This window comes from Drosophila melanogaster, chromosome 2R (assembly GCF_000001215.4).
Source record: "Drosophila melanogaster chromosome 2R".
Taxonomy (NCBI): Eukaryota; Metazoa; Arthropoda; class Insecta; order Diptera; family Drosophilidae; genus Drosophila; species Drosophila melanogaster.
The window spans coordinates 6,240,670-6,255,749 of NT_033778.4; the positions used below are offsets into that span (position 1 = coordinate 6,240,670).

The 15,080-nt window shown below is 40.2% G+C and overlaps 1 protein-coding gene across 6 annotated transcripts, besides 6 other annotated features; it reads left to right on the forward strand.

The window, feature by feature from the left end:
• The first annotated feature begins 379 nt into the window (after window positions 1-379).
• Window positions 380-804: a mobile genetic element.
• Window positions 805-1,334: 530 nt separating this feature from the next.
• Pld (Phospholipase D) lies at window positions 1,335-14,597 on the forward strand. 6 transcript variants are annotated; one of them, NM_165469.4, is made up of 10 exons: window positions 1,335-1,431; window positions 1,953-2,083; window positions 8,743-9,349; window positions 9,670-10,183; window positions 10,407-11,183; window positions 11,269-12,503; window positions 12,561-12,686; window positions 12,939-13,276; window positions 13,341-13,585; window positions 14,176-14,597. In NM_165469.4, the coding sequence occupies exons 3-10, from the start codon at window positions 8,850-8,852 to the stop codon at window positions 14,275-14,277; spliced, it is 3,837 nt and encodes a 1,278-aa protein (NP_724469.2). In that variant the 5' UTR covers window positions 1,335-1,431; window positions 1,953-2,083; window positions 8,743-8,849; the 3' UTR covers window positions 14,278-14,597. The 6 variants fall into 6 exon arrangements, with proteins under 6 accessions (NP_724469.2, NP_724470.2, NP_724471.2 ...); NM_001144138.2 differs by lacking the exons at window positions 1,335-1,431; window positions 1,953-2,083 and adding exons at window positions 4,843-4,908; window positions 5,595-5,915; NM_165470.3 differs by having other exon boundaries at window positions 1,335-2,050.
• Window positions 2,601-2,773: a mobile genetic element.
• Window positions 3,047-3,317: a mobile genetic element.
• Window positions 3,351-3,597: a mobile genetic element.
• Window positions 13,824-15,080: part of a mobile genetic element that runs on past the window's edge.
• Window positions 14,763-14,994: a mobile genetic element.

The window sequence follows — 15,080 nt, forward strand, 5'->3', positions numbered from 1 at the left end:
ACTTTTGACGAAAAATTTTTTTATTTTTGGTAAGTCTTAAGGGGAAAATCAGATGAGAGGGCGAAACTCGTATCTTTTTTTATTGAGAAAGATTATTTGGATTATAAATATGAAGACTTTCAACTTGCAGCGTAATGGTCACAGTTTTAATGTGATATTTATTTTGTAAGTAAATTATTTATTTGAGAACCATTTCCAGCAAAAGATATTGCTTAAGGTCAAGCCGAGCATACCAGAAGTAAGGTGGTGCATAGGCTTACAAGCTATCACCGACAACAAAGGCTTACGCGGAAAAACATAAATATTTCATTCCGAATGGAAAAACGAATACACTTGTTGGGAATATTTTTAGGTCCACATTTTTATAAAAGGGTATACATACTAGTTTCGTTGATAAGTGTGTAACAGACAGGTAGTAGGAAGCGTTTCCGACCATATAATGTATGTATGTACATATATTCTTGATCAAGTTCAATAGTCCAGTTGATCTGCCCATGCCCGTCTGTCGGTATGAAAGCTAAAAGTTGTCCACACTTTTGAAAAATGTATTGATATTTTTTTTCGTTTTTTTTATTATAATTGTAAATTTTTATCCCTATGCCCACTCTAACACCCACGAGCCGCCCAAAACTCCCAGGCCCACACCTGTATATTTTATAATTTTTTTTCTGATTTTATTCCCCAATATATATCGATAAGCCAGAAAAATTATGAAATTTGGTCCCACTCGACCACTACTAGCTGAGTAACGGGTATCTGATAGTCGAGGCACTCGACTATAGCATTCTCTCTTGGCTTAAAATTAAATAAGTGCGTTACGCTAAAGAAAAAAATCGAATTAAAATTTTGTTACTCATTAAAAACAAAAACTACTTATTTGTAGAGTACCTTGCAAGTTGCAACGACTAGTTTTGTGACTGATTGCAGTTGGCGAGACCGTGCGGTTGATACTTACAGAAGGACAGACATGGCCAGATCGACTGGTGTGTCCCTGTTAAATACTTTTTCACGAGTCTAGTATACCCTACGAACAAGGGTATAAAAACCACATTTACTATTTCAGCATAGATCCTTGCCAATATATTAGATAAATTGGCCGTCGTAATAAAATGCACCCTCGTTAGCTTTATTTCCGATTTCCTTAAAGTCTTGTTATTGCGATGACCCAATTGTACTGATAAATTTTTGAGTTTCATCGGCTTAGTTGACAGCGTCGCATTAAAGTTCTCGGATCAGCTGTTTGATCGAAGCGTACGTATCTGCATGTATGTGTATGTGTTTGGACTGTCTCGTTTAAGCTTTCCAGGCAAAAGCTCCTGCTCAAAATGTCAGTCAGTTTGGTCAGTCAAGTGCGTTTTGCTAGGCGTGGAGTAAGATGAACGCGAACAGAAACTTTTGAATTTTGAAGTAAAATTTAAATTTAAGTGAAAGGTTCGAAGTAATTGTTAATTGAAAAATAAATCAAATGCAGTTTAGCCTGATCTGAGGAAAGAAAGAACGAGTGCTAAGCTCAATGAACTTTCACTCTCCGCTCTCTCCCTATACATCGCGCTTCCAGCGAGAAATCTCTGCTGATCGTTCTCATTTCCACGTTCGCTTGGCGTTTTGATCAGTTTCGAATTTGACTTATAGCGACGCTGGTCGGAGCTCTCTCGGCAAACAAAAACCGTGACAAGCAAAGATTTGAGCAAAGATTTGCCCAGAAGGGGTCTTGCTCGACACCAATAATAAAAATGCCGCGATAGAAGTGTGTGTGCCATTGACCAACATTTTAATATTTTTAAATTGTTTCTTGTGTGCTCACGAAACGTGTTCATGTGGCGCCTCAATTGATTTGATCTTATTTCACCAATTATCAAAGTGTTAAGTCTGCCATACGAAAGCATTTAAATGAAGTAATACATATGTATAAATGTACATATATACACTTAACCCACTGCTGAGGTCTCCAGCTTTCAGTGCCAGTTTGGAGTCCACGACGGAGAAGTTAAGCCACAACTTCTGGCATCAGATTAAGAGCTAAACCTATTTCAGCAGTAGCCGCAAGCATGTGAGTGCTTTAAATTCATAAAAACACATTAAAGTGCGTATTTTTAACTTTATTTAAATTGATAAATTTTATACCATTGATTGATTTATTTTATACCAATATTTATAAAATAGTTGGCCTGCTTTGGAAAAAAGAAGATGGATAAAAGTTGCACAAATAAAATGTGTGAAACGTGGTAAAAACTTGTGAATTTTGTGTCCAAAAATGGTTTAACATATATTATTACAATATCATTTAAACAAATTGTGGGTTCAGGCAGTTTAAAATTTCAATATATGGCAAAAGGCAAGTTAAAATTTTTCCCCAAATCATCAGACACAAGGACACTAAAATAAGTTTTTACTTTAGAAGTCACCCAGAACCATGTGCTGGAAAATGTTCTCCAACGAAGCTTCGGATTTTAATAATCATTAGGTACCAGTTGCTAATCAATTTTAGATTAAATATGCTTTTAGATAAGGATGTTGTCAGGTGATATTATGGATACGTATGAACATATGTTGCTACTTATTCTTGTTTAGTCCCACATCCCTAGATCAGTTAAAGGGTATACTAGATTCTTTTAAAAGTATCCAACATGTAAAACAAAGTCTTTTCGACCAAGGAAAGTATATAAATTCTTGATCAAGATTATTAATTGAGTCGATTATGTCCGTTCGTATATCCATTTGAACTTCGGGATCTCTGTACCTATAAAGGATTCAGCATACAGATCCTAAAGACTTTCCACACGTATGCTTATTTCCAAACGTAGCCACACCCAATGTAACGTCGACACACTGCAAACCATTTTTGGCCCTGATTTTAATTTCTTGGAATATGAACCTCTAAACCAATACTCTGTCTTTAATGACAGGAGCGGATTATAGAAGCACATTTCTTATCTTATCACTATTTATGTATATTTCACAAGTGTGACCAAGCTAATAGTGATATTAGTAAAATCTAATAGGCAACGCATAGACCTAAAGAATTAGAATGTGGTTTCCCACAACGATCAAAAAAAAAAATATTAAAACATTTTCAAAAGGTGTGTCAGTTTTGGGCGGTTGTGGGCGTGCCTCTAGAATCGTTTTATCTAATCTCAACTCTCTAGCTATAATGGTTCCTGAGATGGTGGTGTTCATACGGACAGACTGACATGGCCAGATCAACTCGGCTATTGGTTCTGATCAAGAATATATATACTTTATAATAATAAATAAATAATATACTTTATATGGTCGAAAACGTTTTGTCTGTTACATACTTTTTAACGAATCTAGTATACCCTTTTACTCTACGAGTAACGGGTACAACAAAAATGCTATATTCGACTTATGTTCTGACAGTCAGATACCCGTTACTCAGTTAGTGGAAATGGTGAATTGATTGAGAAAATATTTAAACAAATTTGAAAGTATGGGCGTGGCAAAAAGTTTTTTGGTAAATCGATAAAAATTTACAAGTGTAATAAAAATATAAAAAAAAATTTGAAAACATTTTTTAAAAGTGCAAGGATGTGCAAGTTTTAGGCGGCTATAGGCATTAGGGGGGCTTGGCAACTTTCTATCTGTTATATTTTGGAAGTGACAAACAGGTTCTTTTTTCGTCTTGGGCAACTATTATAATATATTATATTATATACTAAATAACAAGTTTACAAAGAATTCACTACACTAGTAATAAAAGCTATCACTACTTCAAAGTTAGCAGACCCAATACGAAATTCAATGACCAAATAGAAGTCAGCACCAAAACTTAATTACTTAAAAATTTCTTTGAGTGACAGAAGGAAAACTTATATTAGGACAGTATATTTCTTAGATTAGATTTATGGAAGATAACAATGTACTAATTTCTGAATTGTTTAAATAATATCGAACGAGTCAACTACCTTATCCAAACCGCTACCGGAGCACTATCCCTTCGAAAGCTTAGTCTCATTTCTCAACAGCTAACTATAATTTGAAAATATTTAGAATAAAGTTATTGTTCGATAGGCTCATGTTTTTTTTGGGATGAAAGGGGATTTTTATTAAATGTCCGAAAATAATTTTTCGTCACTAAAGTTTGGTATGGTATTTGGCATGATGCGATCGTCAAATGTTTTTACCGAGTCACTAACTTGGACATAGTCTCTAAAACATACTTTTGATTTTATTTTTACTTAGTTCCGAACTAGGGGTCAATAATTTAAGTTATTGAAATTCAGTTGCCCCGCGTGGGACAATCTAATCGAATGCTAATTGTAATTCGGTTATTTATCCTGCGCACTTCATTGGGGTCGTACAAATAATGAGTTCTGATTACAGCGATTGTGCCCAAGTCTAGTGTTGCCGATAAGATAGCCGCAATAGATACTAAGCAGAGCTACATGCACACCCAAAGTGCCGTTGTGACTCATCGACTCCTCGACCATTGTTGCGGGTCCGACAATAGGCCTGTACTCGATCAGCGATTTTTAAAAGGTGTGTGAACCGCGCAGAAAGCTTTGGAAAGCTTGTAGAGTTTGTGCCAATGCCTCGGCAGAGAACTTGTTCTTATGGATTGTGGCTGACCTTGCCGTAGAAGCCCATTATGTTTTTATTTGCATAATACCTTAGAACAGTCGAAGGGTTTTCGGGCTATCGCATTTCAATATCTTGGAGATTATGAAAAGCTTTGCCAGCTGTTTTGAAGTTCGCAGCTGTGCTCTGGAAAACTCCCTCTCCATTACCAACTTGCGGCATTGACGCTCTCGCCGTAACCGTTACCCGTTAACCGTTTTGAGCTCGGCGACCTAAGCTTTTGGCTGCGTCGCGAGGTTTAGTTAATATTATTAACCGGAGTGACGGCCAAGTTGTCGCAACGTTTCTCGTGGATCGCAGATCGTGGCGGTAAGGCGAGCTTTTTGCCGGGGGCTCAAAGTGTGAGTGTGAGGTGTCTTCAGTTTGGTTTTTTTCACATAGCGTGGCATTACTCTCTTTGACGAATTCAATGCGACGTCGCGCTTTTTTCGGTTCTGCAACTTCCGTTAGTCGGTGGCTCGAAAAGTAAACAAAGTGCTGCATATCGCATGCAAACGTGACAATCTTTCAGACGCACTCCAACTTGATAACTTGATAAGCATCTGTGAGATGCAAAGATACAAGTTATAAAGCACCATCTCGCGAAGCCATGTAGCCGAGTGAAAAAAGTAAAATATGCGAAAGCAGAAAAACAAAAAATTTGTGCGTGTGTTAGTTGGCCATTGTGCAAACCTTTAATGAGCTGGAAGCGCCAAAAGCCAAATACCAACGAATATAAAGAGCACGCGAAACATTCAGTTATATTTGCAAAACTTGGTTTTGTGTTCACGCAAAGATAACGATATGCCATGATAAAAATTTAATTAATTATTTTTCAATGCAAGGGATATAAAAAAAGAAAAGTATACACGCTGTGACTGAATGAAACTTGGAAGGCAAAATTAATTTAAATGATTATTTTCGTGGCGCAAAGTATCCTTCCTTCCTCTACTTACCTCCACGGCAATAAGTCCATTATACACAAACGCGGTATTTATAATTTGTGGTTTAAACAGCCTCCGCAGGCCGCAGAACGGACATTTTTCACGTAGGCGAACTGTCGATGCGACTGAGAAATGCAAAAAACTGGAGCCGACAACAAAAGCTTCCTATCTATAAAGCCAAAAACCGATTGCCAAAAATAAAATAGAGCCCATTAAATAGCCCGCGTAAAGCGCACACAACAATGATGGCCACGTGCTTGGATACCAAAACCAGCAAGAACCATGAGGCCCAGCAACTGCAACTGCCCCGGCAGGCGTCATCGAACGCCAACTTGCCACATTTGCAGGTCCGACGTCATCGCCGCAGCATCTCACAGCTGATGGCCAGCATGGGTAATTTTTAGATCTGAAGATAAAGATATTTTCATTTGCATAGATTACTTGGTTCTCGTAGAGCGGCAATGAAATATGTGCGTCATCGTGAGATGAGATAAGAGTGATCATGTTTGCTAAGATATTTCAACATTTAGAACTGGTTGGCGGTAGGTGTTATGGTATGCGAAAGTGAAAAATCATTCTGCACCAAGTTTTCATTGTTTCAATTTGGGGCGATTTATAACAATGAGTGTGCAGTCGAACTTAAATAAGTGTAGTAGTGTAGGGAACCAAGAACTGATAACGATTTCATTGCCTAAATAATAAATTAGCCGAACAATACCCGTTTCCTTTGGATTATATAAGCCTTTACCCACTTATTGCTTCCATCAAATTGCGTGTTGGGCTCGGCCTAACGGTGCAATTAGTAAATGAATCATAATCAATTTTAAAATGCATGACGCGCTGCAAGTAACGATACATGCCGATATTGTTAAAAATATATCGAGCCTGATTTACATTTGTACTCATGCTCGATCATTGCAACAGGAAGTTTCGATTTCTTTGCAATTGTGTGTAGGTCAGGTGAAGCAAGCGATCGGTGGGTTTAATAACCTTTTCAGTAGACCGGCCACTGACAAAACCCGCTAAACAAAGGCGATTCAAAATGAACGCCCTCGGTCTGAGGACATTTTGATAACGGGCATTAAATGGAAAGCATTAACATTCCTGCAAAAAAAAATACAATGCATATAACAGAATTTTTCAGTTAAATCAAAAATGTTTAAGTAACATTTAATTCGGCAATTTAGAACTAGTTTTTTTTCACACCAATGCCCTATCAATAGGAATGGGATACCACAGCTTTATTCGCCACCATAAAAACGTATTATTGTGGTTGGAGTTTAGTTTTTTCAACGAAAAATTGTATATTCTTGAAACAAAATGGGGTTACTTCTATTCGTCTTATCTGTTAGTGATAAAAGTGTCAAGTTTTTTTTAAGTTAATTTGCTTGCCAAAACCAATGAGCCAAAACTAATGAGTTCGGCAAATCGCTTTGAAAGTGAAAAGGTGTTAAGAAATTATGGTTCTTTTATTGAGTACGGTGTTACACTTATTATACCGCCTTAAATTTCTGAAAACGGCGGCCGATGATTGAATAATAGGTCCAAGGTTTAATTATATCCACAATTCTCTTTAACGATTCGTCTAATCAAATACATTTTTGATGGACTTAAATTTTTTTATTTTTTCACTTTTATCACAAATCATGGAACTCGAGCATTAAAGAAGTTTTTGTTTTTGCCTCCAGAAGTTTTTGTTTGGTGACTTGAAGCTGATAGCAAAAAGAGCTTCGTGATAAGGCATATGCCAACACTCGTTATTTTCACTACCCATATAATAACGAATTCAATACCAAGAATTTATGCCTGCCAGTTGAACTTGCCCATAAGCTAGCCTGTGTATGTAAAAGTGTGGTAATAAAACTTTGATGGCACTTATTATGATAGGGTATCATGGAAGTGCCCCAATGTCATTGATCATTGACGGCCATTATCAAATTCTTTGCACTCGGCGTTCCAGTTTATTTTAATTATCACAAGTGATAAGGAGCAATCGTAAGTTATGACTCGTTCAATTGTTTGATAAATTAAACCAACAACTTCTGAAACAGTATCTTAACAAAAATTTTCAGGTGTCGCTACCTTTTTTTTTTAAAAAACCATTTTCGATTTTTGAATTTTAAATATTTCTATACGCGGTACTCAGCGGACAGAAATAAAGTTACTCTGTGAATAGGCGAATAGGACAGGACACCTGTTATTGTCTGCTAATCAAAGCACTTGACTAAGTACTGATTTATTCTGTTTATTACTATCGTCGATAACTGAACCTGTGCACTTTTGCAAAGCCGTGCCGCATCCATAAACTCACTTAACCGTCATTGGTTGGCCTACCTACTGTGCAGTATGGCCTAATCTATTTGTTGTGCCGTTTTATTTGGGCTTGCTATCTAAATGTCAATCAGCTAGAAGCTGATTGCTCAAGTATTTTGGGAAAACAGAACAGTAGAGATTAGGACAGGTATATGGCAAAACTGTATCTCCAAAAGATGCGTACGATACCTAATATTCTCCTCTGATTTGCGTTCTCAGCCAGTAGCACTGAGCTAAGGAAAATGCTATACTTACGGGCGAAGGAGGTGCGTCGTGTGTATTTAGCTTTAAATGTTTTCAAGGTTCGAGCAGGGTTCCTATGTCAAGTTCAGCCGACCATAATGCATTAAACTTAACTACACCACATGTCGTGAGCTCTGACCTTGAGCGAGCTTCTGTTTCGAATGTAGATAGCACTTGCTAATTATTACCATTTAATGGTTACAACACAGGCCGTTCAGCCGGGGGACATATCTCAAAAATGTTATATTTACATTCATGGCTTTTCGAACATCAAACAATTTAAATTTTATTATTAGACTAGAAAAATATATACTTCAAGTTATATAAAAAATGTTTTTAATTTATGTTTACCAGTATTTTTAAATGTTGTGCCAATCTTACCCAACATGAAATAGAACTTACACATGTACTTAGCATGGCTGGGAAACTGACAACTAAAGGTCACCTAGCCATTTAATCTATTTTATGTTAGGTAAAATCACAGAGGGAACTTTACATTTGCAACTCTTTTTGATTTTACACAAATAACACATGCCGCAAGTATCATGGGTTTGAAATATAATTGTGATCGTCATGGGACTCACCAATACTTCTAGTTTAAGGTTAAATCTGTTAAAATTTATTGTCTTCCTTACGCCCATTCCTTTTATCTGTCATCTTGCAGTTGAACACCCCACTGACGATGTTTACCGGCCGGCGCACTATGGCGGCTACGTTAACAGAGGCTACGATGATTTAGACAGTTCCTACTACTTTGCCCAGTACGAGGCGATGGCAGATGCCGGCACCGTTGGAGGCGCCTTGCCGCCCTACGCACTTACCAACTCGGACGAAGAACATGGCAGCGGGGAAGAGGACGCGTCGGAGGAGAACTCCAACAATGAAGAGGGAGAGGGAGTGTTCCGGGACTGCACAGACGAAGCGGTTGTCGAGCATCATAACCGCTGCCTGCCAGAATTTCAGTTCTCTCTAGTCGATTCTGAGTACGATGAGACCCTCGCTTTTCCTGATTCTGTGACCATTCTATCCAACGTGGGCGACAAGCCGGTGCTGGTGGAGCGCAAGGAGACGGACGATGATGAGGAGGAGTTCGACGACGAGGAAAACAACAGTGTAGTCCTGAGACACGAAATACCATTTACTAGCATATACGGGCCGAGCGTCAAGTTCAACTCGTTCCAGCGCAAGGTTTTCATCCCGGGCCGTGAGATTCATGTTCGGATCGTCGATACGGAGCGTAGCGTCACTACACATCTGCTAAACCCCAATCTGTGAGTGAAATCCAATCATATTCATATAGGAAAGATGAGTAAGAGGTTATACTAAATACGTTAAAACGGGAGCGTTTTTTACATATGTTCTTGATTGGGATCACCAGCTGAAGCGATCTGACCGTGTCCGTCCGTCTGTCCGTAGAAGTGGTGAAAAAAGACTTGCCTACGCTGTGCAAGTTTGTTTTAAAACGTGGCCACGCCCTTTCTAACAGCCACAAATCCCCCATGCTGTTATCATTTGTCTTGCCAATTTTTATTGGTACGCCGAAAACATTTTGACCAAATAAGAATGACATTACTTTTTTTCTTTTACGCAGGTACACAATCGAGCTGACCCACGGTCCCTTCAAGTGGACGATCAAGCGGCGATACAAGCACTTTAACTCGTTGCACCAGCAGCTCAGCTTTTTCCGCACCTCGCTCAACATTCCTTTTCCCAGTCGCAGTCACAAGGAGAAGCGTACCACTTTGAAAGCCACAGCCAGAGAGATGGCTGACGAGTCCACTCTAAAGGACCTTCCTTCTCACACCAAGGTCAAACAAACTAGCACTCCGCTGAGGGCTGAAGGCAGAAGCAGTAAAATCGCGGGCAGTAACGCCAACAATGCCATGGCTATGATCAGTCCCAATCACAGCTCCATTCTGGCGGGTCTAACACCACGACGCATTCAAAAGAAGCGCAAAAAAAAGAAGAAACGGAAGCTGCCGCGATTCCCAAACCGTCCTGAGAGTCTGGTCACCGTAGAGAATCTGAGCGTCAGAATAAAACAGCTGGAGGACTACTTGTACAACCTGCTGAACATCAGCTTGTACCGATCTCACCATGAAACGGTAAGTACAATATTATTAAAATGTTATGAAACATGTTCATTTAATATTAAGCTATGCAATTCAATGTTCTCTGGGAGGTTGTAAGCATATAGAAGCAAAGAATTTGCGAAAATTTATATATTTAACTATTAAAAGAAGACGGCAATAGAACCGTTAGCCTAATACCTAATACCTGTAGGTTATTTAGCAAAATCCGATATATAACTCAATTCATTTACTACAGCTAAACTTCGTTGAAGTGTCTAATGTGTCCTTTGTTCCGGGAATGGGAATTAAGGGCAAGGAAGGCGTGATTTTAAAGCGAACTGGATCAACGAGACCAGGGCAAGCAGGATGCAATTTTTTTGGGTGCTTTCAAAAGAACTGCTGTGTGCGCTGCAACTACTTTTGCTCCGACGTAGTTTGCGGCACGTGGCGGAACCGATGGTTTTTCGTAAAAGAGACCTGCTTCGGCTACATCCGTCCAACAGACGGAAGCATCCGGGCAGTGATCCTCTTTGATCAGGGCTTCGACGTTTCCACGGGTATCTATCAGACGGGCATGCGCAAGGGCTTGCAGGTACTGACGAACAACCGTCACATTGTGCTCAAGTGCTGGACACGGCGTAAGTGTAAAGAGTGGATGCAATACCTCAAGAACACGGCCAACTCGTATGCGCGCGACTTCACCCTGCCCAATCCGCACATGTCCTTCGCTCCGATGCGCGCCAACACTCATGCCACGTGGTATGTGGACGGCGCCCAGTATATGTCAGCCGTGGCCGACGGCTTAGAGGCAGCCCTCGAGGAGATCTATATTGCCGACTGGTGGCTCAGTCCCGAGATATACATGAAGCGACCCGCACTCGACGGAGACTACTGGCGATTGGACAAGATCCTGTTGCGCAAGGCCGAACAGGGAGTGCGCGTCTTTGTGCTGCTCTACAAGGAGGTTGAAATGGCACTTGGCATAAACAGCTACTACAGCAAGTCCACGCTGGCCAAGCATGAAAACATCAAGGTTAGTTTGAAGAACATATAAATAGTGTATGAGCATCTATGAAGCTGATGAAGTCCCGAACTAACTTATTAAATGTTCTTTGAAGGTCATGCGTCATCCGGACCATGCTAGAGGAGGTATTCTGCTTTGGGCACATCACGAAAAGATCGTCGTAATCGACCAAACCTATGCGTTTATGGGAGGTATTGATTTGTGCTATGGACGTTGGGATGATCACCACCATCGGCTAACGGATCTGGGTAGCATATCTACGTCATCTTTTTCTGGCAGCACGCGTCGAACGCCAAGTTTGTACTTCACCAAAGACGACACGGACTCAGCTTTCGGATCACGTAAGTCCTCGCGAAACGCTCACTACGATACCTCCGCCAAGGAAAGGCCACCGTCCCCACCCCCGGATGAGCCCAATACTAGCATAGAGTTGAAAACTCTTAAGCCTGGTGATCGACTGCTTATACCGTCTACGCTCGTTTCGAGTCCGGGTGAAACTCCCGCAGAATCGGGAATCGCTTTAGAAGGGATGAAACTCAACACCCCTGAAATGGAGCGTAAGAACGTACTCGATCGCCTGAAGAACAACGCGATGAAGGGCGCCCGTATGGGCAAGGACTTTATGCACCGTCTAACAGCTACTGAGACGGAGGAAAAATCTGCGGAGGTGTACACTATCGAGTCCGAGGAAGCTACGGACCACGAAGTCAACCTTAACATGGCTTCAGGTGGGCAGGAAGTGGCGATTACCACTAGCAGTACACAAATACTCAGTGAGTTCTGCGGCCAGGCCAAGTACTGGTTCGGCAAGGATTACTCCAACTTTATACTTAAAGACTGGATGAACCTAAACTCGCCGTTCGTGGATATCATAGATCGAACAACAACACCGCGGATGCCATGGCACGACGTGGGTCTGTGTGTGGTGGGTACTTCCGCTAGGGATGTGGCCCGCCACTTCATTCAGCGCTGGAATGCCATGAAGCTGGAGAAACTACGCGATAACACGAGATTCCCCTATTTGATGCCAAAAAGCTATCACCAAGTGAGGCTCAATCCGAACATTCAGCAAAACCGTCAGCAACGGGTCACGTGCCAGCTACTTCGAAGCGTCTCTGCCTGGAGCTGCGGCTTTATAGAGGCGGATCTTGTGGAGCAAAGCATCCACGATGCCTACATCCAGACGATCACCAAGGCGCAGCACTACGTGTACATCGAAAACCAATTTTTTATCACTATGCAGTTAGGCATGGGTGTGCCAGGTGCTTATAACAATGTGCGGAATCAAATCGGGGAAACACTCTTTAAACGGATCGTTAGAGCGCACAAGTATGAAACCAAAATACTTATCCTGATTCTAGCAGATCTAATGTTCAGCTCTTCTAGGGAACGGAAGCCTTTCCGAGTTTATGTGATTATGCCGCTCCTACCGGGCTTTGAGGGTGATGTCGGTGGCAGTACTGGGATAGCAGTCAGAGCAATTACACACTGGAACTATGCGTCCATTTCCAGGTAGGGCACATCAAATGCATTGCGAAACCATTGCCGAGTTGATTGCACAACACCAAATTTTGTTGAATGTCACGATTCCGGGAACTCTCCTGTTCATAAACCTTCACTTACTTATACCTAAAAACCATAACATCATATCTTTAGAAGTTTTAATAAGAGTCGGAAAGCTTTCTACCCCGTTAGCTGATAGTCAAAGAACTTTACTACGTTTTTATTTCAAGTCACATATTTACTCTGCTTTTATACTTGCAGGGGACGCACATCAATTTTGACCCGCCTGCAGGAGGCGGGTATTGCCAATCCGGAAAACTATATCTCATTCCACAGCCTGCGCAACCATTCTTTTTTGAATAACACACCCATAACAGAGTTGATATATGTCCACTCAAAGCTCTTGATAGCCGACGATCGCGTTGTAATCTGCGGTTCGGCAAACATTAACGATCGCTCTATGATCGGAAAGCGGGACTCCGAGATAGCGGCTATTCTAATGGACGAGGAGTTCGAGGACGGACGCATGAATGGCAAGAAGTATCCGAGCGGAGTGTTTGCCGGTCGCCTTCGAAAATACCTTTTTAAAGAACACTTAGGTTAGTTATGTCGTTTGATTTTGTAGGAACCTTAATCTATATCTGTTATATGTTATTCAACCAGGCCTCCTGGAAAGCGAAGGTTCCAGTCGGTCTGACCTGGACATTAACGATCCTGTTTGTGAGAAGTTTTGGCACGGCACCTGGCGTAGGATTTCAATGCAGAACACAGAGATTTACGACGAGGTGTTTAAGTGCATCCCCACTGACTTTGTAAAAACCTTTGCCAGCCTTCGCAAATACCAGGAGGAGCCGCCTCTTGCCAAAACCGCCCCTGATCTAGCTGCCAACAGAGCCAACGACATTCAGGTACTCTTCCCAATTAATATTTAATTGATCTTTAGTTTATATTTATGTGTTAAATTAATACAGTCACTTACTAAGTTACCACTCTCAGTTCTTATGTGTTTTGAATCTGATTATTTTCCGTATATAGCAAACGTTTCATTACAGATAATTAGGACCCTATCTAGTTTATAGTAAACAAATAGCACAGCCAAATATTATGTTGAATAATTTATTATGATATTATTAATTGCATTTCGAATTCAAAACATAAGAGAATGATATAGTCGAGTCCCCCGACTATCAGTTACCCGTTACTCAACTAGTGTACATGCGAAAGCGAAATTTCCACATTTTTCTGGCATATCCATTGATATTGAGGAATAAAATGAGATACAATTTAAAAATTGTTCAAAGTATGGGCGTGAGAAGAATATATACTTAATATGGTCGGAAACGCTTCCTTCTGTTTGTTACATACATTTTGCGAGTAACGGAAATAAAAATATGTATCGAGCTGTTATGATATTTATCCACCCTAGCCGAGTAATGCTATATAGTGTTTGTTATCTCCATAAAAACTATTATTAAAAAAAATGAATTTTTTATTTTAGGGTTACTTGGTCGACCTGCCATTGGAATTTCTGAACAAGGAGGTTCTCACGCCGCCTGGAACTAGTAAGGAGGGCCTAATCCCTACCTCTGTATGGACATAGTCTGTCAAAAGTGTCTAAGATTTTAGAAAGCTTAAAAACCACTTACCATTTACCACCCACCAAAAGCACTATCTTTAACGATGCCAATGTCAAGTCAAACATTTTGTAAATAGTGTATAATAGCCGTAGATAACTCTAGATACTTTCAAGTACATGTAGCTATTCCTTACCAATAGTTAATTTATTTTACAATGTTTGTCTATGTCCTCAAGTAGTTTTAAGATTTTTGTTATTATTTTGTATGATGTTAAACAGTATTTTAGACCGATTTACACAAGTTTATTAAAGTGATATGAAGTGCAAATGAAGAACTGCAACATAGTTTAATGCCCGTTTGTCCTTCTTCACGTCCGTCCCTTTCTACGCAAACTAGTCTTTCAGGGGTATAACCTGAAACAAGAAATGGAAAAATTAATCTGCGTTGTTTTAGTTTATAAAAGAATTAGCACGAGAGTACGTCAGCGTCTGCTGACCCTCCTCAAAAGAGGGTAGTGTTTCTCACAAACCACTCGCAACCAGTGATCAGTCCCACAGACCTGTTCTGGATAACTTGGATCCTTCTGATTTGGAAATCGCAAGCGAATAACCAGATTTGGAAACCGTACTTTCTGATGGGTGCTATAATCCTTTAGCAAATGGTCACCTTGTTGGAAGGTAACAATTTGTTGGAGTAGCTAATAGTACTTCCCCATCTTAGCACGTATGATCGTTTTGATGACGCTTCTACCTGTTATATACTTTTCAACGAATCTTATATACTAGTAATGGGTATTGAATTGAAACGCAGTATTTTAACTAGAAGT